The 25,466-nt window shown below is 38.6% G+C and overlaps 1 protein-coding gene, 1 long non-coding RNA gene and 1 pseudogene across 5 annotated transcripts; 2 read left to right on the forward strand and 1 right to left on the reverse strand.

The window, feature by feature from the left end:
* The first annotated feature begins 2,405 nt into the window (after nt 1-2,405).
* LOC131226840 (putative disease resistance protein RGA4) lies at nt 2,406-5,851 on the forward strand. Its single transcript, XM_058222560.1, has one exon. The coding sequence runs from the start codon at nt 2,414-2,416 to the stop codon at nt 5,849-5,851; it is 3,438 nt and encodes a 1,145-aa protein (XP_058078543.1). The 5' UTR covers nt 2,406-2,413.
* A 669-nt stretch (nt 5,852-6,520) lies between these two features.
* LOC131227650 (uncharacterized) lies at nt 6,521-14,566 on the forward strand. 4 transcript variants are annotated; one of them, XR_009162408.1, is made up of 9 exons: nt 6,521-7,169; nt 8,191-8,417; nt 8,500-8,636; nt 12,121-12,193; nt 12,456-12,511; nt 12,916-13,082; nt 13,189-13,285; nt 13,984-14,064; nt 14,159-14,566. It is a non-coding gene; the product is annotated as an uncharacterized LOC131227650 (long non-coding RNA). The 4 variants fall into 4 exon arrangements; XR_009162410.1 differs by having other exon boundaries at nt 6,525-7,169; nt 12,916-12,967; XR_009162407.1 differs by having other exon boundaries at nt 6,522-7,169; nt 12,916-13,285.
* A 3,153-nt stretch (nt 14,567-17,719) lies between these two features.
* The window catches only part of LOC131226841 (calcium-dependent protein kinase 19-like), a 30,826-nt pseudogene continuing 23,079 nt past the window's right edge, over nt 17,720-25,466 (reverse strand).

Here is a 25,466-nt window from a genome sequence, read left to right on the forward strand (position 1 = left end):
ACATCCATACCGGCCATAAGGTCATTCCCACCCCCCGGAAATCATATGGAGAAATGATTGGCGGGATGGATATTTCAAAAGATTATTGGGCCTCATAACTGGGCCCACTACCTAAAACGAGCAGACAAAAATGGCCAAGAAGGTGTATTTCTCAAAACATCAAAGTAAATGCAGATTGGGTGCGACGCCCACTAGGACCTAGCTAGAGATGGACAGTCCTCTTGGGAGCTCTATGGAGCCCACCTTGAAGTATGGGTTATCCATGTCTTCGATCCATTTTGCCGGATCATTTTAGGGCAAGATCCCAAAAAGGATGCAAATCAAATGCTCAAGTGGACCACACTACAGGAAGTAATGGTAACAATGACACCTACCGTGATGTTTATTTGCCATCCAATATATTCATAAGGTCACATAGACCTAGATGAAGGGAAAACATAAATATTAGTTTGATACAAAACTTTTTTAGTCCCCAACAAGTTTTCAACAATAGGTGTTGAATCCCCATTGCTTCATGTAGTGTGTTTCACTTGAGCCTTCGAACTGCCTCCTTTTTGCGCTCATACTCTAAAATGATCAGTCAAAATGGATGGAAAGCGTAGATAAAACAGATATATTACAGTGGGCCTTATAAAGCCCCTATCAGGACCATCTCTCTCTAACTAGGTCCTGGTAGGGGTAGTACCCAACCTGAGTCCCATCAGGGTGACGCATTTATGTTTCAAAGGTGCTCCGGTGTAGTTTCAATAGTAGGAGTCCAATACCATTGTTTCAAGTCATGTAGCTGTTGAGTGTTGGATATGCCTCATATTTGGGGCCACCCCCCAATGAGCTGGTGAAATTGTTAGATGGGCTAGATTTCTTTAAAACATTATGCTGGCCACATGAGTTTTTGGAGCTCCTCTAAATAGTTGTTAAATACCATTGTTTTGAGTCGAGCAGTCCACTTGAGTGTTGGGTTGCCTCATATTTGAGCCCACCCTCTAAAATAAGCTAACAAAAATGGAAAATAGGTGGGATTTCTCAAAAACATCACGGTGGACTACATGAAAATTTGAAACTCCTCCATTATAACATTGGGTGTTCAATACCACTGTTTAAAGACATATAGCCCATTTTAATTTTGGATCTTCATCATGTTGGGCCCACCAACTAAAATAAGTTGGAAAAACTAGTGCACGGATTTCTATCACAGTGGAAAATATGAGTTTAATGAGCTGAAGAAAATGGGGGCCGGGGGATCCGATTTTCTATTTGGACAAGCAGCGTTCTGTTAGTCAATTGTCAAATATGGAAAAGGCAGCTGTTTTTTCAGAAAGAGTCTAAAATTGGGCCATTTTGGGATTATGGCCCAAAAGGGAGGTGGCTGAATGCAAAAATATCTAAAATCTATGTCAAGGTTGACCAATCTCTTCTCATAACCAGTCTTCTTCTGAGAAGGATTTCTTTGAATCAAACATGGAATTCCTTCGTCACTTGCAAGGTCATTAGCTGCTCAGCATGAACAGATTTTTAGACACGGGCCCACCTGAATTGGTCCTGATTGTGCCGGATGATTCCCTGCCCAAAGAGATCATTTGTTCCTTTTATACATCTGTATTTTAAACCTTAGAATTTAAGCAATGCATCTAGGAGTCAGAGAGCAAAAAAATTGCACTAGTTGTCACAGTGATGTTGAAAATTCCAGGAGTCAGAGGAGTGACGCCATCCAGCTAGAAAGATATTTTCATCTCTAAATTGTGATGGGCCATGCAGGCTTGATGGCTGTCTGAATCACCTTTTAACTTATTTCAAGCTTCTGCACACCATTGTTTCTGTACTGGGTACTTGATGTTTCTAACCATCTGATCAGTTGTCCATGGTTCTCCATTAGGAAAAAAGGAATATGATTACCCATTTATGTTAAAGAGAGGCTGTAGATGGGATTGTTGTGATTGTTTGATCATAGAGGCTTTTGGGCTGTGGCCCATGATTGACAGGGCACATGAGATGAAGCATACATGTCTATGGTTGTACCTCAAATTGTATCACATCACTAAACCCATGACAAAAAAAAAAAAACAAATGGCTCCCTTCAAGTGACCAGTTACAATCACGGTCACCATACATATCTATGGTGGAGATTGCAGTGAACACAACTTGAGGTATTCTAGCCGGAGAGCTTCCTTTTGGTATTGAAATATGATCAATTAAAAGTATCTGCTTTCTCTAGGAAATTGGCTCATCGCATTGATATTATTAAAGCAACAACATTGGCATCTTGGTGCTTTCCATGTTCTTTCTTTATCCCCCTTTTTATTCATTTTTCTCCCACTTGATGGAAAATAGTATATAGGTCCACAGTTTGATTATTTTCCCTTCCACATATATCACCAATTTCAATTCTTTGGCATTTCTACAGTACCAAGAAAAGATGGCAGAAGTATTTCTCTCCGCTCTTGTTCAGACAATGATGGGGAACTTGAATTCTCTACTTCTGCAACAGTTTGAAACGGCATGGGGTGTCAAGAAAGAGTTGGGGAAGCTGGAGAGCACGTTGTCGACGATCCAAGCGGTACTTCGAGACACGGACAAGCAGCAAGTGCAGAGCGAGGTGCTGAGGGATTGGCTAAGGAAGCTTAAGGGTGTGGCCTATGATGCAGATGATTTGATAGATGAGTTTGTAACCGAAGTTTTTCGGCAGAAAGTGAGGACTCAGTCTGATACAATGAATAGGGTGCGCAACTTCTTTTCTTTTCCGAACTCACTTGTATTTCGCCTGAGGATGGGGAGTAGGATAAAGGAGATTGGGGAGAGATTATATGAGATTGCAGAGGATAGGAAGTTCCATTTGAGTGACAGAGTTGTAGATCTTCCATTCAATATTGAAAAGAGACTGCAAACAGACTCTTTGATTGAGTCGGAAGTTTTTGGCAGAGATGAAGATAAGAAGAAAATCGTAGAGTCGTTGATTGATTTTAGTACTCAAGAAGATATCTCGATCATCCCCATAGTCGGTATGGGGGGCCTTGGGAAGACCACACTTGCTCAATTCGCTTACAATGATGAGAGGGTAACCAAGCATTTTGAGCTAAGAATATGGGTTTGTGTGTCGGACAATTTCGATGTGATGAGGGTAATAAAATTAATCATTGAATCAGCAAATGATAGCAAATGTGATCTCGAAGGCATGGATTCACTGCAGCATAGCCTCCAAGAAAAGCTAAGTGGGAAGAAGTTTTTACTCGTGTTGGATGATGTGTGGGAGGAAACTCCTGAGAAGTGGAATTCACTGAAAAAATCTGTCAGAGGTGCCAAGGGTAGTAAAATCATAGTTACTACCCGTAGTGAAAAAGTTGCTTCAATCATGGGCACTCTCCCTTCACACCATTTGCAAACATTATCAGATGATGATTGTTGGTCTCTGTTCAGGCAACGGGCGTTTGGGCATGAAAGACAAGAACGTCTGAACCTTGTAATACTCGGAAAGGAAATTGTGAAGAAGTGCAAGGGTGTTCCTTTGGCGGCGAAGTCACTCGGAAGCTTGATGTACCATAAAACAGAGGAAAGCCAGTGGTTGTTTGTCAAAGAAAGTGAGATTTGGAATCTACCTGGAGAAGAGAATCACATTTTACCTGCCCTAAGGTTGAGTTATTATCATCTGCCATCACATTTGAAGCAATGCTTTGCATACTGCTCATTATTTCCAAAAGATTATAGAATCGAAAAGGAGAAACTGATCCAACTTTGGATGGCCGAAGGTTTCATTCAATCATCAGTCAGAAGTAACCACATGGAAAACATCGGTGGAGAGTATTTCAATAATCTATTATGGGGGTCCTTCTTTCAGGATGTTGAGAAAGATGACAATGGGAACATAGTATGGTGCAAGATGCATGACCTAATGCATGATCTTGCATGTTTTGTTGCAGGGACTGAATGCTCGACTCTGCAGGTTGAGAATGCAAAGAGCATCCATAACATATCTCACCGTTTGTCCTTGGAGTGTGGGTATAGCAGGAAGGTCCGAACATTCCCCAAGGCCTTAAGGAAAGTAAACCATTTGCGAACACTGCTTCTGCTTGAAGGAAGAAGTTTCAGCATTCCTCGTGATCATTTTGTACATTTTATGTGCTTACGCGTGTTAGATTTAAGCAGATCCAGTGTTACTAAGGAGTTGTTGGTTTCAATCGGCAAGTTGAAACACTTAAGATACCTCGACCTGTCTGATACTGATATAAAATCCCTTCCTGAATCCATCAGCACCCTTCATCATCTGCAAACCTTGAGACTATTGGGGTTGTATGAACTTGCAGAGTTACCCAGGGACATGAGCAATATGACTAGCTTAAGACATCTTGAAATCACTGACTATGATATCTTGACCCATATGCCAGCTAATATGGGAGAATTAAAGTTCCTTCAGACCTTGCCAATATTCATCATTGGTCAGGATAGAGGATGTGGTATAAAAGAGCTGCAAGACCTAAACCTTCGAGGAAGCTTGATTATTCGAAACCTCGAGAACGTGATGAGTAGAGCAGATGCACAGGAAGCAAACTTGAAGGAGAAGCCAAACCTTCATAAGTTATGCTTTTCATGGGGTTCATGGGGTCAGGATATTGATCTTAAGTTGGCAGGAAATGTTGAGGAAACCTTTGAAGGTCTCCGACCACATTCGAATCTCAAAAGGTTGGAGGTCGAAGGGTACGTGGGTGTCAGATTTCCGCATTGGATGACTTCTTTGAATCTGGTTGAAATCTCACTGATCAATTGCAGAAGATGCGAACAGCTCCCCCAGCTTGGCCAATTACCATTGCTTAAGGTTCTTGTGATACAGGGAATGCATGCTGTGAAATCTATTGGCAACCATTTCTATGGTGACAATGTTGCAGAGGGATTCCCGTCACTGGAAGAACTCAGGTTGGAAGATATGCCTAATTTAGAGGAGTGGTCAGGATTCAACGGAAGAGAAGTACTCCCCTGCCTTAATGAACTATCTGTCGTCAGATGCCCAAAGTTAACAACACTTCCATGCCTTCAGTCTCTGAAAATATTGACATTGAAAAATAGTAATGAGATGTTGTCAGGTTCAGTGGCAAACCTAACCTCGCTTTCCTACTTGTGGATTGAAGATTTCAAGGAGCTAAGGTCGTTGTCGGGGGAGCTTGGAAACCTTGCTGCTCTAGAGTCTCTGTCTGTTGATGGTTGTGGTGGGCTGGTATCATTGCCGGAGGAGTTACAAAACCTCACCTCTCTTCAGAAGCTACATATTTCGGAGTGCAATGGTCTAACGTCGTTGAGACTACAAGGCTTGAGCTCTCTTAAACGTCTTACCATTGTGTCTTGTAAAAGCCTAACGAGTTTGATGGGGGGCCTGCAACACCTCACTGCCTTACAATCCTTGGAAATTACGGGATGTCCGGAGCTGGCTTCTTTACCAGAGGATATGCAACACCTAATGTCCCTTCGATATCTTAACATCTGGGAGTGTGATAAGTTGACATGTTTGCCGGAAGGGCTAAAACATGTCACAACACTGAAAGAGCTAAGTATCGGGGGTTTGAAAAGTCTAACGGCTCTGCCGGAGTGGATAGGAAACCTCTCCTCGCTTCAATATTTGGAGATAATCGAATGTGATAAATTGGGGTGTTTGCCATCCGGGTTGCAACTCCTAACAAATCTCATCCGTCTAATAATCTATAGATGTCCCCAATTAGGGAAGCGATGCGAGAAGGAGAAAGGCGAGGATTGGCACTACATAGCACACATCCCATATATCTACACTGGATATACCAAATCCAGATCCGAATCCGAATCACCGAGAGGAGCTCAAGGGTGTGGTCGTCTGTTGAGGTTGAAGAGGAGATAGCATCAACGCGCTCCTTCCCTTCCTTCATTCCTCTTCCCTCCCTTTGTAAGTATCGCACTTCTCAGTCAAACCCATCTATCTTTGCTTTTTAATTTCCCATTTTTTACCGCAAAAGCATGGTTTTTTTATTTTTATTAACTATTAAACTGTGGTAAAATGGCCCAACCACTTGCCTCCTTTCTATTTTTATTAACTATTAAACTGTGGTAAAAGCGTATTGATACGTAGATGCGGCTGTTTGAAATATTCGCGGAAGAGCGAATTTCAGCTCTCTCCACCTCTTAGAAGTGAAAACTGTGGGCCCCACCATGATGTATGCGTTATATCTACACCGTCCATTCGTTATATCATATCATTTTAGGAAATGAGCCCAAAAATGAGGAAAATAAAAATATCAAGTGGACCACACCAAAGGAAGCAATGGGAGTAACTACTCAACAGAAAACAGTGGGTTCTATGGTGGCGTGATTACTCCCACTGCTTCCATTGGTGTGGTCAACTTGAGCTTTGGATATGCTCCATTTTTTGGTTCTTGGACTAGAATGATATGAAAAAATGAATGGAGGGCATGGATATAACACATGAATCTCACTAGTGTATTTGACCTTTTATATATATATATAAGGCATAAATCTTTTTTAAACAAACACTACGCATAGGAATTTGGAAAACAAACAATCCAAATGTAGATTATCCAGGTTTTTGGAAGAAAAAGAAAATGCCAATTTTTTATAGGAAAATTGTGGAAAGAAATGTCTCTTACTTTGTTGTTTCAACCAGCAAGAAACATCACATCAGCATAAAATTCTTTCTTTTTCACAATTATATTTTGGATTCCACTGATGCAAACAAACAGGTAGATCATCCTTTTATGGACATTGGCTTGTTCTTAGTAATTAGATCAGACAAAATTCCATGCTCAACAATTATACATTGGAGGATGTTATTATGCATTAACACACTTACCATCATTATATATACCCTATAATGAAGTAAATTCCAAAGGAACTATGGGTCTCATTTATGCAAACTGAAAAACAAACAAACGGTGTCATACAAATTCCATGTCTATACATTGTCAACCACCTCCTCTTTTGGTAGATGCATTGTATGGTTCCTAATTCCTTTCTATGGTTAACTGATTTTTTAGCAAACAGAACATTTAAACACCATCATTTCGTTGAGGAATGCGAGTGGGAGTGGCTCAAATGACATGGTGAAGGGGCCTAGCAGCAGACGTGACAATGTGGCACTCTTGTGGGAGACTGAACAGGACCACTGGTGATTGAACCAAAAATCAGGCCGGTCTGCTTATCAGGTGGGTGACAAGTCTACTTGAATGTGAAGCAATGGTTATTTTCTTTGAAAACTTTTCATTTTTCTATTACTAGTTTGGTGCAACTGATATGTGGACCAGACCAAGTTTTGGAAGTTCATATTCACAGTGGAACGTCATGTTTACACAATTTGAGGTTTGCTGAGGAGGCACTCTCCCCTTGTCTCACTATGTGATGATTTAGACCGTTCATCTAGAAGTTCACACAAAAGATGGTCCACACAGAGAAAGTCTTAATCGTATAAAAACGACTTGAAACAATGGAACATATGTTATGGGACCTCGAAGATGAAATATTAGTGAGATTTCTCATGTGGGCCATATGTTATAGGACCTTCTAGATGTATGGTTTGGATCATCATATCATGGAGTGAACAGGCAAGCTAATTTGGCAATCCTTGCTAATATATCTCATCTAGTATTACACTGTCAATAGATTAATACTCAACTTCTCTATTCTCCTTACTTTATTTTGAACTCAACTTCTTTTTTTTTTGCCGATATATTTCTTAGACATATTCTAGCGCTTGTTGCATTCTCTTGTAAGAAACTTTGGTTTTGATCATCACAGCCTATTGAACAGTGTTGGGAGGATGATTGAGAAGATCACCTACTACCAGCAACTTCTTGTACCAAAACAGTTTTCCTGCCAACATACCACTTGTGTAAGAAATCAGTACTATGAGAAAAATATATGCCCCCTTTCAAAAAAATTAGGCTGATCAGATCTATAGGTGGGTCAAACCTGTATGTTGAGTAAGACTGTTGTCTGTCTATTGATTCCAATGGTATCGCCCACCTGATGAGCGGACTAGCCTAATTTTTGTGCCAGGTGATCTTCATGGTGATGCCTACCATTTTCATAGTACTGCTGTTATACACAAGCAGTATGTACTACACTGGCAGGACACAACACCATAAGTTTGTTGTACCTTGCCTGTAGGTGATCGGTTCTCGGGCTGATTTCTTAAATTGGTATTTGGTCATTTCTTAATACTGACAGATATTTGGGATTAGAGGCATGCTTAAGGATGGCAGAGACAACATGAAATTTGTCTTTTCAAGCTAATTGGGATGGGATCCTCAAACAGAGTGGAGTTCTTGGCTATTGGAACCGACGAGGAGATTTTCGTGAATTGATAGCCGACGGAGACTCTATAATGCTGTCTCTTTGGCCTCTAGGAAGTGCATTTCTGCTTTGAAGCTGAGCCCTATCTTGAATGAATTAAGGTTGTGCTCCTACTTCTTAGAAATCCGGCCCATGTGTAGAATCCCAGTAGTTCTTTTAATTGTATTGTTGATTTTCTTGCAGAGCAAAATATTGGGGTTTGCTAATTTCACACGGAAGCCCTGCCATCCACATGCAGGCACATGTTCCCCTCTTAAGATCTTCTGCTGTAAAATCAGGCCACCGACAAACAAGATGAATGGATGAGTAGAATTTTCGAGGTACAAATCATGTCTTGGAATTTTTCCAAAGTTCTCTTTAGAATTGTTGAAAAAAAAAACAGTCCATCATACTTGTCCTTTGAGGGTCCTTACTCATGTCTCAGTGGTAGACTCACAAGAGTCTCAACATGAGGTCATGGGTTTCAGTACCCATTGTGGTGAAATTCCACTGCAGTGTGAGTGTGTGGGTGTGGGTGGGGTGTGAGTGTGCGTGTAAGAAAAAAAAATACTTGTCCTCTAGAATTGTCAATTGGTCTTATGTATTGTGACCTGATTAAATTGAATTCATTGTCTGCCTTTTTCATTCTTTTAGGAAATAGTGATTATTTACGAGAACAATTATTTGGGATTTCATACTTTCTTTTGTAGGTAATTGAATTTTCATACTTCTGGAATTGTGAATTGTGATTTTTGTTTTTGCAGACCCAATCTGGTAGAATTTATTGCCTTCATTGTTGTTGTTTTTTTATTGGATAAAGCCCACCTCAATCTTATTACATTTTCAATAAAGAGAATTTATTCTTTATTTTTTATTCTTATCAATTGATGTTCGACATGTGATTTCAAAAAGAACAAAACCCATTCACAAACTTCTTTTATCAAATCAAGAATTGGATTTTGTTTCTTGCTACCTGATTTTGTAAGAAGCATTCTCTTTGTTCTCATTCTTTTACATTTTCAGTAATCTAGAACCCTCAATTTAAAGAGCATCTCTTCAATTATCCTGCTTTCATAAAGTGTGAATTAGGTAATATGTGCTCATTTGAGATGTCTGAGTAATAAAGAGTAATTCTGTTACTAGAAAGAATTTTGAGATGGGGAAGAACAAGATTAAGATAGAGAAATCAGAGATTGCAGGTTATAGACAGAATACATTCCTAAATGATGAACGAAATCTTGAACAAAGTCAACTATCAATTCTATGTGAAACAGATCTTTCTTCTCATGTTTACTCATTAGAAAGCTTACCATCTTCGTTGGACGCAGGTAATTTCTTCTTCCTACATCTATTTTACGAATGCTTAGAACGGAAACTGCAATCTTGACTAGTTATAGGCAAGTTTTTTCTATGTCATAGTTTTAGACTTTTTGTATCTACTAATCATATATCCAGACATCATTAGTTTTCAGGATTTCCTCTCATTTTTATTATTTTCGCCATCTCTCTCTCTCTCTCTCTCTCTCTCTATATATATATATATATATATATATATATATATGTGTGTGTGTGTGTGTGTGTGTGTGTGTGTGTGTGATAAGACACTGTATATTCTAGAAAATTCAGTGTTCAACACCGTTGACACTCAATTTTCTTCTCACATCTAGCAGTATTTATGTACTTTTTGTTTGGGTCATAGTTTTACTATTGGAATACATTTTCCTATTTCTTATGCATATGGTGTTTGGAACCAAGAGGGATTATATGTTAATAAAAACATACTTTGATTGACACTCATTATTAAATACCATGGTAGAGAGAAGTTTCTTAACTTTTTGGTAAAAACTGTGGTGACGGAATATCGCACTCTCCTCCACACACACACAAAAAAAAAAAACATAATATACACACCGACCTGGCGATAATGGATGGTGTCTATCAGCATGCATTTTTAATAGGAGCTCTTCATTCCATATTGACCCCATATGAGGTACCATATAATAAAACAACTTTCAATGTCATTACAATCAGTTGTATGCTGCAACCCAGCTTTTTATACAAAAATTTTAGTTTCCAGACTTGCTTATAAAAATAATATCATATTTTCAAAAGAAAAGTTCTTAGAAAAGGGTGGTGGATGCCTTTTGGAGAGCTGATCATGGACCCTTCTTTGCCAATCAACCATTTAAAGCCAACCCCAACTTACTGGGAGAAAGGCTAAGATGATGATGGTGATAATATACTCATGAGCCTTTGCATGTCCATCTTTTAGATTCTCCATACAAAATGGAGAACAATCTCTGTATACAAAGCTATGTATCATTCCTTCCCATTGAGGCTATAGGATCTATGGGTTTGGATTTTATAGTACCTAAAACAGTAATATTAGTGGAAATATTTCTGAAAATGTTTGGCCATGTCTACAGGGGCATCCTTGTCTGCAGATACCTATTCATGGAAACATACGGAAGCTTAAGTGAAGATATCGACTTTCTGAGGGCTCAATGGTACATGCATGGTTTTCTTAATGCCTGTGGATAATAACTAGTTTTAGAGAGAAAAAAATTAATCCAAGTTACTGTTATGTTGCAGAGATGCCACCTACTTGGTGGAATTTTCAGATGCAGGTTGAATCTCCAACTGCAATTCACCATTGACAAACGGGATACAATTTTTCTCCTTCCAACAAATACCGTTCTATTAACGGATCTGACCAAACTTCCATTCAATACAACAGCTTGGATTAGACAAGCTAGACCTGGTGCCTCTCATCCGCGTTCAAGTCTCTGAGGTAAAAGGGGGATACAAGTCAAAGTAAAGGTTGTCTTCTCTGCAATTGAGTGCCTATGACTCAGTTCATTCATGGATGAGGCCCACTTGACTGCATGATCAAATTATCAAGACCAGCACCCATCTGCTTGCCCCTACTGTTGAGGATGATTGTACAGAAGACTCACTTGAGCTGCCTAATTAAGCTGCATAGTCAGATGATGAAGACAACACGTCTGCTCACATCTATCGCTTGTGGGTGATTGTACACAAAACATGTGGATTGGAGAATACTACCTGTCTGATTTTCTCTGCTGAGTGTAGACTATTGGCTTAATGTTTTCATCACCTGTTTCCTTGAAGGCTGTTACTGAGAAAGATAGGATTGTCCTATTGATTTGATATTTATACAGTTGACTGTCAACCACAGGACTTATAAGATTGACATACCAGATAATACACATACACCCATGAGTTGTGCAGGCCCAGTCAAGCAGTGGACCCTTAGACATAAGGGCAAGCTCCAAATTGAAAATGAGTCAATAGGTCTCTTATTTGTTAAGGGTGGGCAATTTTGTCTTCAAAAGGGATTCTTCAAATTGAGCATAGATGTTCCTCATCACTTGTGAGTTCATCAGCTAGCTAGGCTTCATAAATAGCTTTTGGGAAGGAATGGTCACTTTACTGTTTGTAGCTTTATCCATGTGTTCAGTTAGAAAGCCAATGTATGTAAAACAGATCTGCAGTATAACCGTTATGCTTATTACAAGTAATCAAACAGGTTTTATGTGTACTGTTTATGTCAAGGAATTGATCAGCCATTGTATTTATTGTTTGGTTGTGGATATCTCTGTTTAACCTTTTGTTCATACTATGAAATTTGCTGAGTTCAGTTCAATGTTGATTCAATTCAGTTCAATGTTGATTCAATTCTGTTTAACCTTTTGTATCTATTGTTGCAATATTCTTGTTTGTTTACATTATTTGCCCCTCTTTAAATCCTGGATTCTTTAAGATTTGTAAGATCTGTTCTAATGGGATGCTTTTCTCTTCTAGGCTTGTCTTCTTTCAGTAATTTGAGTAGTCCTTGAAAGATATCCAGTGATAAGTGGCCGAGAAGAGCAAAAAGGTGATTTGTTTTATCTTGTTTGCAACAAGCAACATAATTACTCATCATTTATTTCTCCAATGAAATGCATACTGAAATATTTTCATGTACTAGCAACAGGAATAACAAAATTATAAAAGTAAGATTGAGATTGTGCTTTGTTTACCATCGGGAGTACTTATGTGTTGTTGTGTTTTGATATAGTCCCATTGCTTCTTATATTCTCTTATGATTCCTTACCTAATTTTGTCTGTCTGTATCTCTTGACTGTCAATTTCTCCAGAAATCATTCATAAGGCAGGATTGCAAGATTGATGTAAAATCTTTTTTCAATGAAAGGTAGAGTTATATCTGCAGACATTCAATACAAGTGTCTCACAAAAAGTTGAAACATATGCTGCTGACCCAAGCCATTCATCACATGGACCTCATGATGAATGTCTTCACCTAGGATCAGGACTGTCCATTCATCAGGTGAGCCACACTTGTTTTGAGAAAATGGATACTTAAAATATGGATAACCAATGGTACACGGGTGGCCCACCTATCCACCTTATTAATGGAGTTACCGTTTCTCCACAAGGACAATTTCGCCAAGAGGTAGACCTGATGAATGCAATGGATCTGATACACGTATCGCGTATGCCACGCTAACACATGTGAGGGCCTTTCTGTTTGTCCTCTGCAGAAGTGCATGTACAAGAAGCACTCCTCTTAACTGCGAATGTAAAATTTCTATGCAGGAATTGGGAAATCGGTTACAACGGTTGCAAGAAATGCTCAGTGATGTGAAGTGTAGATTGAGTTGGTGTTTTGTTTATAGCTGGAGTTCCTAGGAGTTAAAAGCTCTTGCACTGTTTGTGTTTGTACTGCATGCATAGAAGCTGACACATTTGGCCTAAATATTTTTGTGAGCATGAAATGTTTTTAACAACCTATCAACTTGGCAAGAGAACAGAATACTGGAACTAGGCAAAATATTACATTTTTTAATTTAGAATTATTTTTTTTGGCAGCTGTTGGACCATACCAGGAAGTGTCAATAATGCAGCCCAAGTTGGAGCAGTGGAAGAATATGTAGTGATTTTTTTTTTATTCAAATAAAAATACTAGGTAATTCTATCTTCTCTATTTTCAAGATGTGTATGCTATTTCTAATGTAGTACAAGCCCCATAGGCAGTAGCTTTTGCCATATTTTCTCTCTAACTAAGGCCTTCATCCAAAGAACTGAGAGATTATATGGCTGGGATCAGTTATAAAAGGACTTAGACTGATACATTGTATTTAAAGAGATAAAATACTATTGGACACATGGTTTAATACTTGTACTCTATCTTAAGGGCATGTGTACACCGTAAACATCAGCTAAATTTCAAAAGGACGGATCACCTACAATCAGTTGTATGCTAAAATCCAGCTTTTTATGCCAAAATTTCTGTTTCCAGTTTTTTCATATGAAAATGATATCATTTATTTTCAAAACCAAAGTGCTTAGAAAAGGGTAGCCAATGCCTGTTGGGTGGCCAACCGTAGACCGTTCTTTGACAATCTACCATTTAAAGTCAACCCCAACTTACTGGGAGAATGACTAAGATAATGATGTTGATTGATGAGATATTTGCGAGCCTTTGCATGCCCATTTTTTAAATTCTCTCTATCTAAAATAGAGAACGGTCTATATATACAAAGATATGCATCATTTCTTCCTATCTAGGCTATAGGATTTATAGGTTTGGATTTTATAGCACCTCAAACAGTAATATTAGTAGAAATACTTCTGAAAACATTTAGCAATGTCTACACTCTACAGGGAGATCACTGTCTGCAGTTGCCTAATCATGGCATCATACGGGTGCTTAAGTGAAGATCTCAACTTTCCGATGGCTCAATGGTACATGCATTGTTTCCTTAATGTATATGGATAATAATTAGTCCATACAAGGTTATAGAGTAAAATTTTAATCCAAGTTACTGTTCTGTTGCAGAGATGCCACATACTTTGTGGAAATTTCAAATACAAGTCGAATCTTGATCGCCAATCTCCCTATTGAAAACCTGGCTACAATTTTGCCCCTTCCAACAAATACCATTCTATAAATGGATTCAGTCAAATTTCCTTCCAATACAGCATCTTGGATTAGAGAAGCGGTGCCTCTCATCCCTTTCATGTTCAAGTCTTTGAGGGAAAGGGGGGTACTAGTCAAAGTAAAGGTCATCTTCTCTGCAATTGAGGATCTGTGGCTCAGCCCATTCATGAATGGGGTCGACTTGACTGCATGGTCAGATGATCAGGACCACCACCCAACTGCTTACCCCTTCTGTTGTGGATGATTGTATAGAAGACAAACTGATGGTAGAATCTGAGCTACTTGACTTAAAAGCTACATAGTCAAATTCTCAAGACCACATCTGCGCACACCTACCATTTACAGGTGCTTGTACAAGAAGCACACAGATAGGAGAATCCTAGCTTTCTGATTTTCTCTTGAATGTGGACTATTGGCTGATTTTTTTCATCGCCCGGTTGCTGAATGTTGAAGGCTGTTACTCTGACAATAGGATTGTCTGATTGATGTGATATTTATACAGTTGCCTGTCAATCACTGAGCTTATAAGATTGACATACCATATGATCCAGCCTCAAGCCATGCATGCCCAGTCAAGCAATAGACCCTTAAGCATAAGGGCAGGCTCCAAATTGAAAATGAGTCAATAGGCCTCTCAAATTCTATGTCACGGGTGGGAAATCTCGTCTTTGAAAGGGATTCTTTGGGTCGAGCATGGATTTTTTTTTTTTCATTGCTTTCGAGTTCATCAGCTTCTAGGCTTCACGAATAGGTTTTGGGAAGCAAAAGTGACTTTACTAGCTGTTTTTAGCTCTATCCTTGTATTGAATTAGAAAGTCAATGTATAAATGAATGTTTGAGTAGAGGTAGAAAGAGAGCTTGTATTTATTTTAAAATGCATGAAATACATATTTGTAGTCTAACTGTTATGCTTGTTACTAGCAATTAAATAGATTTTATTTGCTATACTTATGTTAAGGAATTGATTGGCCATTCCATTTACTGTTTGGTAGTGGATCTCACTGTTAACCTTTTCTTCGTACACACTTTGAAATTTACCGATGTCAAACAATTCCAATTTGCTGAGTCGGTTCAGTGTCAATTCAATTCAGTGCACTGATTCTCTGCGGTTGTGTTTAGAAATGCAAGTGATTTGAATTGAAAACACTCATAGAATCAATAAAAGACCAAATTAACTAATTTTCCAAGTTCAATTCACTGTAAGGATGTGTTTGGATGCACCAATTTTAGGCCGTTTGAATGCCTGTAAATGGGCTAAGTTGCAAATGATTTACAGGTAAATCATTTACACTGTTTGGATGGCCTTTTTTTTGCCTGTAATTTATAGGCTGTAAATGATTTACAGCATTTACCCCCATCTCGTTTACAGGCAAAAAGTTCGGATTTCATTTACAGGCTTTCCATTTACAGCCTAATGGTTATAAATGGAAAGATTGGCTCTCCATTTGCAGGACTCGAACGATTTACAGGCTATCCACTTAGTTGCATATCGGAAGGTCCAAATGCATCCTTAGAGAATTAGTGCGCCACATTGAATTAGCAGCAAACTGAACTCAGCCAACTACTTCGAAAGCAATCCCCCTTTCTTGATAGGATGAGTTTTTATCAGTTGTGCATCCAAATGAAGTCTCAGTAGAATCAATGTTTCAAATTGAATTTAGGGGTTGTTTGGATGCCAGTAAACCATTTAAGTTGTATTACAGGTGTAAATCAATTACAGCTCAAAGCCAAACAACCCCTAAATTCAATTTGAAACATTGATTCTACTGAGACTTCATTTGGATGCACAACTGATAAAAACTCATCCTATCAAGAAAGGAGGATGCTTTCTTGATAGGATGAGTTTTTATCAGTTGTGCATCCAAATGAAGTCTCAGTAGAATCAATGTTTCAAATTGAATTTAGGGGTTGTTTGGATGCCAGTAAACCATTCAAGTTGTATTACAGGTGTAAATCATTTACAGCTCAAAGCCAAACAGAACAGGCTGTAAATGATTTACACCCATAAATCATTTACAACTTAAGCGGTAAGTGCATGATGATTTTCATTTTCACTCATGTTTATTATTTTTATTTTTCTCAATATCAAAATGCTCATGCAAGGGCCTGTGCCAAGGACTGAGCCTGGCCCAATTGACAATACACCCTAAAGGGGCTGATGGGCCTCAATAAACCAAGGCCAGACCTGAGCTGATTAATAGACAATTGATCTTTCAAGTCTAAGCCCATCCCTGGGTTTGGAACCAAGCCCAAGCCCGTATATGGTTGGACTAGGCTCAATAGCCCAGACTGGATGTTCTGATCCATTTATGGTGGTATTGGGTCTCAATGAGAGACTTCCCACGCCTATTCAAGGTTGGTGCAGCTAACCTGAAGCAGGGGCTTGCCTTTTGCGAAGTGTTCTTTCCATCTGCCATTGAGGTTTTTGCCGAGTGTTTGTTACTACCTTGAGCATATCCTACAATTCTTACCCAAATATGTATTCATGCATGCATGTTCTAGTTGATGCTGTTGCATGGTATCAATACACAACATTAGCTGCACCGAAAGATGTCATTAACACACTAATATAAAGTTTTGTATGTGTCCAATGTGCATCTAAGTGTGTCGAAGCATGTTTATGTGGATATGAGTGTGTTCCAAGTGCATCCAAGCATATCGCACTTTACCAAACTTAAACACACTTGGACATATTTAAATCACTCTCATGCACTTAAATTCACTCAGACAAACATTGTAAACGTGTAAAGCTTTGTATTGGGTCGGGTTCTTTTGTAATTATACGGTGGACTGAAATATCTTCCAAACCCCAGAATCAAGAGGGTAGTGTTATTAGAACACTTTTTGAATTCCTCCAGTCCAAACGACACCTGAATGTTCTTGGAAGCTAGGAAGATGAAGAACTTACTCTTGAAAATCTAATTAATTAAAAGCATTTTTCACATCTCATCTTCATGGTATGGATCTTTATTTGTGTTCTTTCCTTCATTACTTTCATCTATATAAAATGAGGTCATATCCACTAAAAACCTTTGCACGATAACCTTGACCTACAAATCATTTTGTGGGGCCACTATGATTTTGTATTGACAATCGTATTGACAATCAATCCGCCTATCATGTGTGCCCCCTGGGTTCTCCTTGGCCGCCAAAATCAGACAAATCCAAAACCCAGGTGGGCCACACCAGGAACAGACCGCATGGATCCTTACAAGAGTTTTCTTGCCAATTTTATTTATTTTTGATAAACTGACAGGGGATTGAATAGTTTTCGGGTCCAAGGTTTCTACAATCCAAGCCCAAACAGACGATGTTCCTCTGGCGGGAGCTTGTTCTTTTGTGCATTCTTTCATTTTAAAAATAAAATTAAAAAAAAAAATTATATATATATATAAAAAAAAGCTCCTTTAGATTTTCGATGAAATGGATTGGATTTTGTCAATGTCCAATGTCCGCCTGAAAACATATGACGAAATATCTCATCAATCATGGAACTAATTATAACCAGTTGTGGGGCTACGCAATATGTTACCGCATCCATCAGCTGCTTGACTTCTGATTCGTTAAGTTTCGATCCTAATCTGGACAGCCCAGTTTTCAACTCTTCATCCATAATTGTACCACTGATCCATGTCCATATTTTTTAACATTTCTTTTAGACTCTTGATTTCTTCCTCAGAAAGATTTTCCGCAATGACCTTAAAAAATCCACAAGGCACATTCATGATCAGAGCAATGCAGGTGAAAAGAAATACACATGGGTTGAGTAACTGACTGACCTTTAGAGCAAGTTTCTTTAGCTTGTTCATTGCCCTGAATTACTTCATCCTAGTCAGCACCGCGCTATCGATAGGTTTGTCAGGTGCTTCACCATCTTCTCTCATCCACGGATGCTCTGGTTTATATATCAAGATAGCAATTATATAATGGCTCTAGACACTATACTTACAAAGAAAAAGAAGAAACAATTTAGATGGGAATAAAATAAGTTCAGGTGTTGCATTCAAGTACACACATATGCCACGAGCATCAACTGAAGATGCTGGGGGAAAAAGATGGGTAGAATTTTTCAGGAAAAAAAAAAAAGAAAAAAAAAAAAGGGTGAAATTTGTCTGTTCCACACACTTTAAACCTCTGTTTCTCAGGCATGGGTAGGGGTGTCAAGTACAGGTAGATCTGGGCATCAGACCGAGTCAGATCGGATTAGATCCAACTCGACCCGGTCCGGATTCCTCATGGGAAAACTCGAACTCGGACTGATCCAGGACCGAGTCTGGGTTAGCTGACTCGGACCGACCAGAACCTCTGCTCATGAATATCGAGTTGGATCGGATTGATCAATGTTTGGATCAATATATCCTTTTCTGGATAATTCATTGTGGACCCTACCTGATTAATGGCCCAGTTTCCAGTGTGGCACAAAGACAATCCTCAATCTCACACACGCTAGGCCTGCTCATAATCAATATAGTTGGCATGTTACCTGCTTTCCAGAAGCAACAGCTGGTTCACCCCATTCCATGGCCTTCTTCTCAAGTGTCTCAAAATCAGCCTTCCCAGCCTGCGTAAACACCAAGCCATCCATAAGACATAAAAAAGAGATAGGACAGAGGGGATGACTTGAGATAAGTCGCAAACCTCGATCAGAGCCCCAATTTCTAAGTCGAAACTCTGGTATCACTTTCGAACAAGCTCATCCAAAGAACCATCCTTATAATCCATGAAAATCCACAGTCAGCAATCCCATAAAACCCACACAAGTCAATGGTTCTGTCAGTGAATTCACCTCAATTAGCTTGGCAGTATTGTGGAGTCCGCGGGCCATGGTATCAATTCCAGAGATGTGTGATATGAAAAGGTCCTCAACATCTGTACTCTCTCTCCACCTACGCTCAAGTTTTAATCAAATTAAAATGAAGGGCGTCGGGCGTCGGGCACTGAAGAAGCAAAGGAGACTTGAGAGGAAGAAGATCAGGAAGGGGAGGTTGGAGACTGGAGACTGGAGAGGAGAAAGAAGAAGAAGAGGCTCGTTCGTTTGAGCTAGGGCAAGAAAAGAGGGGAAAGGTGAAAACGAGCTAGGGTAAAAAATTAAAAGAAATATTTATACTACCCACTCCGGGTCGGGTCTGGTCTGTTCGGGCCGGATTCTTTCGGTTCGGGTATTCGGGTCGGATTGGTCCGGATAGACCTCTATCCGAACCCGACCCGAAAAACATTCAGATCTTGATTTATACAATTGATCAGGCCCGATATAGGCCATCGGATCTGTTCGGAATGGTTCTGATCAGGTTTGATCGGGTCGGATCCATCGGATCAGGTCAGAAATGCCCACCTCTAAGTACAGGTATGGACCAAGGTGTTCCAAAATGGTAACAGTGGCCATAACGGCCACCACTGTTGCCATTATGATACGGGCCGTAATGGCCCCCGTATCGGCTGTTATGGCCGTTTTTTATTTTATTTTATTTAAAAAAAAAAAAAAAAAACTGTTATTGGACCATTAAGGGACCATTATGGCCTCTTTTTCTGTAATGGTCGTTTTGACCCCGTAATGCGTAACGGCCGTTACGACCGTTACGTAACCAATTTTGAATACCTTGGTATGGACACTAGTCCAAAATCTCAGACTACATGGGCATAATTTTTTATTTAATGTTTTAGTACTTCCTATGATAAAGATCCCCTACAACCAGTTGCATGTGTTCAGATGCAGCCCGGCTCACATGTGAAATGTGCACGAAATCCGAGCCAGGCAAAAGTTAGCCCACGCTATGAAGATTGCCCAGCATGAAAGTAAGGCAATCCTGGTCCACCCATCAGTTGGGCCAAACATGTAAGTTGACTTGGTCCTTTGTCTGGTTTAGCTTATACCACACACTGTGGCCCTGCATGATGGGAGGACTGGCCCAATTCTTAAATAAGCAGGTGTTCATAATAAGACCCACCATGGGCACACTAGGGTTTTCTATGCATGTTGGCAACTGAGACAGGTTGTATTTGAAGTTCACCATTAAACCATTTTGTAAGTGATGACTTCTCATTTTCTAGTGGTAAATGGTTTAACGTATTATGGATTTACAATTTAAAAAATAAAAATCGAGAAACATTTGGGAGCTGAACCATATCAGATGCGGATCCCATACATTAGTGTCCTGTTTGACGTTCACACATTTGAAGGATCCAAGTATCAAATGTTAAACCATCAGCAACAAGACATCAAGGCCACTACACAACAGTACACGAACAGCCAACCTTTAAAATACAAGCTTGAACTCACCAAGGACTTGGGCGGCAGTTATACGCTTTTTTGGATCCTGCGTTAACATCTTCCTTATGAGATCCTTTCCATGATCAGATATAGAAGGCCAAGGTGCGCTTTTGAAGTCGATTTCACTTTGTAAGATAGCATCAAATATACCTTTCTCTGTCTCTGGAGTTTATTTAGTCATTGAGGTATCACATTCAACAATGGAAGGTTCAAAGATGTGGAAATATTAGTTTCATGAGAATCCTAAAAATTTCTCTAGAAATACAAACTAAGAAGTTCATAAGTCCACCCACACCACCAGATGTACCTATACACATGATCACAAGTGACAACATAACACTTGATACAGACACAAAGAGTAGGCCAGCCCCACTGGGCACATGATCTGGTCCAAAGATCAGGCTGTCAACTCATTGTTGACTGCACATCCGAAAACAATAGATCACAGGGATTGCTGATGGTCCACGTTCAACTTGCATGTGGCCTGCTGAATGACAGGACAGAAAAAATCTTTTGGCCAGGTTGTGTACCATGTGTAGCATACCTAGTGACTGCATGGATGACCACAAAACGTCCAATTGGAACATACGGCCATGTGTAGAGGTCCAGTGAGGACATTGCAGGTGGGCTTCTAGTAAAACTCCCAACACTTAGGTGCCGCTTCATAAAACTTATTTTCATATCCTTTGGCAAATCAGATTATTAAGTGCTTAAATTAATTTTCACTGAAAATACGGGTCTTTTTTCAGCTCCCCTGCCTTCACTCAATGCTAAAGGCTGAACACTGAAAGTGGTGGTGCATCACATTAAAATTTCTTTTCACTTCTGACTAGAATATCACTAAAATTATTTCAAAATTACAATTCAGCACTTGACTTAATTTTCAGAGCTTCTGTTTCAGTTTATCAAACGAAAACTTAAATAATAATTAATGATTTTACTTACCAGCCCAGAATGGGGGCACACCACTGAGAAGAATATATAAGATGACTCCAGCACTCCAAACATCGATTTCTTTCCCATAGTTGCGGCGTAACACTTCCGGGGCTACATAGTAAGCACTGCCCACAATTTCCTGGTAAATTTTCCCTGGACATTTATTTGCAGTGGCATATGTATTCAGTAAAAGGGAATACATATTTTCCAACCAAAGGATACAACAAGCTTTCAGGAGGCTTTTATGTACGGATGAAATAGAATGAAAGAAGATACTTTAAAAACTTCCAAGAACTGACAAACACAGGTACAGTTATGGAGAAGGAAAAGAGAACAGAGAAATCATGAACCCATGCATTTGATTGAATATACTCTAGTATCATTGTGAGCCATACCCAGTTCATTAAGGAATACCTGAAATTTTATGTGCCTGGCCTTCCAAGAACAGGTCATCAGTTTCATCCAAGTCCATTGCTTGGTCAATCCTTGCATAATGACAAATCTCGTTCTTGCCAATTTCTCTGCCAGGAATTTCTCGGGAGATAGGTTTTTCTTGGGATATTATCAGGAAAACCTTCCCAAAAATATAAATATTTTATTTTTTTATTTTTTATTTTTTGAAAGGCAACAACACCACCAGGGCTTGAACCCCAGATCACTCACACACACTATACTCTCTACCAGCTCAAAATATAAATATTATAGTGATATCGACTGAAAAATATTTATTGTAAATTAATAAATTCATTTAAATATATATATATATATATATATATATATTGTTGGAGTGATAAAGTCCCTTGATATACATTGATACACCACACTCTGACAGCTTAAACTTTTGGAGTAAATGGTTGTTTAACATGGTATCAAAGCGGAAGGTCCTATGTTTGAATCTCGAGAGCAGCAAATATGCCTCGCAAATATATTATTCTCCCACGGGGGGTCAGGAAATATCAGGTCCCTCCACCCTCGTCAGTATGTTCCCGTGTGGAGTTCCCACCCCGCACACCCTGACAGCTTAAGCTTGTGGAGTAAATGGTTGTTTGACATATACATACATACATATATATATATATATATATATATATATAAAAACAAATTCCTTAGCATCTTACTATTTTCCAGTTGATATCACAATAATATTATTGTGAAAAAAATGTGATATTATAAAATCTGCCGATATTTCGAAAATCTCACGATAATATCGTTTGGTGTATTTTTCACAATATTTGTCAAACTGAATCCTTCATACAATTATCTCCGGTGAAGTGGCAATCCATTTTATATGGGTGTGATCCGTCAACAAAGTATTGGATCAGAGATTGTTGCCAACAATTCTGTTTTCATGATCATGAACTTCGGAACTATTTGGCATCACCAGCTTAAGAGAATGACCATATGATCCATACAAATTCAGTAATAATCAAGGTCGTTGCGCAATACTTACCTTCAACACTTGATCGGGTAATATTTCTAAATTTTATTTTTCCATATTAAAAGATATCCTCCAACAGAAGCCCATGGCATGTAGCAGGTCTGATTTTGTTACTTTATGATAGCCTTGAATTTTTTGTACTAGACAATGGATACATTTGAAACGCCATGTTAACTGGTGGTGATTCATCCATCGTAAGTGTGACATATGAATGTTAATACCATCTAAATTGTGCAACCCAACATGGATGGAACACCGCCCCCGAGACTGCTAATGATTGAATGATCAGGTCAGCCAGTGGCCATAAAATGGATGGTTAACAGGAAAATGGTCAGTGACCCAAGTAAAAAAGGAAAATTATATGTGTATGCTCATCTGATTGGTTTGACTTTTGGGCCATGCTTGATACACAATAGGGCCCAGGATCAAGTTGTGGTATAAACTGACATACATGTATGCCAGTGCATAGCAGCCACCAATTAATAGTGCATTCTCTACCGAGTTGCTAATGTCCCTATGTCCCCAAAGATTTTACATGACATGTGGGATGTACAATCATAATCCGGATTGTGAGCAGACTATGGCAAAAGAATCACGCTAATCAGATGATCTTAACCCTTTGAATGGGGCCATTTTCTTTTTCTTTTCTTTTCTTTTTTTACAACCATCTATTGTTTACGAGCCATATATCACATTGTTAGAGTCATCAAACCAAAGTGATGTTTCCAAAATGATGATTGGACCTATTTTGATTCTCTACTCAATCTTGACAGTCCATTTTTCATGCTATTGATCGGATGTTTAGGATCATCCGATTGGTATGATTTTTGCAATATAGCTTGATCCTAGTTGTATGAATGAATAAACAGTTCAAATCCATGATAGGCCATCCCACATGTCATTTAAAAGATTTGGGGACATTGCTAACATACCCATGAATGAGGGGACGTTACAAGTGACCCATCTGGTGTATCTGCTATTCATGTGTCTATGTCCACACATCTTATCCTTTTGATCATGGATCTTTGATACCGGCACCATTGATCACATGACTGGACAAGAATGCAATTTTCTTTCATATTCCTACTTTCCCCATTATATTAAATTGGGTGATGGATCCTATTTCAGAGTTGCTGGGAAGGGATCTTATTGGCTCAATTCTTCTTTAGAGTTACTTTTTGTTCTTCATGAACCATGTTCCATTTTTTCCTACTAATTTTCTTTTTGTGAGTGCTTTAACTGAGCAACTAAACTGTCTCATTACGTTTTTCCCTTCCCATTGTATTGTTCAAGATCCACGGTCTAAGAGAAGGATTCATGGTGGACATGCTCGAGTGGTGTACCTACTTTTTCAGAGTCAGGTTTGCATAATAATGAACGTGTACAACTTTGGAATACACACATGGATCATATGCCGGTCAAGTCACTTGTAGTTTTGTTTCCAAATAATTTAGCGAGAATGTTCACCTTCAATGTGATAATTATTAATTTTTTAAACACTGCCTAACCATTTATTCTTTTAGTGATAATAGCATTACTTCCTACTCCAAGAACTTATGCCTTCAGTTGTAAATATTTCATTTCATTCATGATTATTCCCGTTTTACTTTGATATATCTTTTGTAGAATAGAAGTGAGGTACAATCAATTCTAAAACTGTTTACCAAAATGACTCAGACAATTTGAGACTCAAATTGAGGTTTCCCAAGTTGATAATTCTAAGGAACACATGTCATGAGCAATGTTCAAAGTATTGGTATTGCTACAAGTTTCGCTGGCCAGAGATACGGAAACAACATCGATATCACCGATAATATCATTGATAACTGGAAATATGGGGAAACATGAGAAAAACAATAGTTTTTCTGCAAAACTTCATGAGATATTAAAATGTACAAATTTGCATGTTTAGAAATGAAAAAATTTGCAAAAAAGAATGTATATATAATAAATTTCCATTTAATGGGGCCTTAAAAGCATGTGTTGTTGTAAGAAATTAGTTCAACTATTCCATCCGGCTTATTTAACCATCTAAACATCCATCGATATTGAAAAATATCAATAACACATGATATTTCATCAAGAAATCATCAACAATTGGAAAGGAAACGAAAGAATATTGTGGTCTTAATATCGCATGTTGCGATATCGATAATATCAAGATATTATCAATATTATCAATGACAAATTAAACACTACATACAACCATGTGCCAATGGAAAAAAAAAAATTGAAATATATTTTTTTAAAAAATAAACAAAATTTTGATGATATTAATACGTTGGCGATATTATTGAAATATCGTCGATACACTTATGATACAATCATTACCTAGAATTTACATAGTCAAAAATATTGGGAATACATTGGTGATATTGATGCATTGGCAATACAAGTGACACTTAGAACTTACATAGTTGAAAATATTGGCGATTACATTTGTGATATTGACACGTTAATGATACTTAGCGATACATTGCTAATACCTTAAATTTCTAATACTACCAGTGTTATTAGTATCACTACCTATGTTATCAGTATCATTGAGCTGGAGATAAAGATAA

The sequence above is a fragment of the Magnolia sinica genome, chromosome 15, assembly GCF_029962835.1.
Source record: "Magnolia sinica isolate HGM2019 chromosome 15, MsV1, whole genome shotgun sequence".
Classification (NCBI taxonomy): Eukaryota; Viridiplantae; Streptophyta; class Magnoliopsida; order Magnoliales; family Magnoliaceae; genus Magnolia; species Magnolia sinica.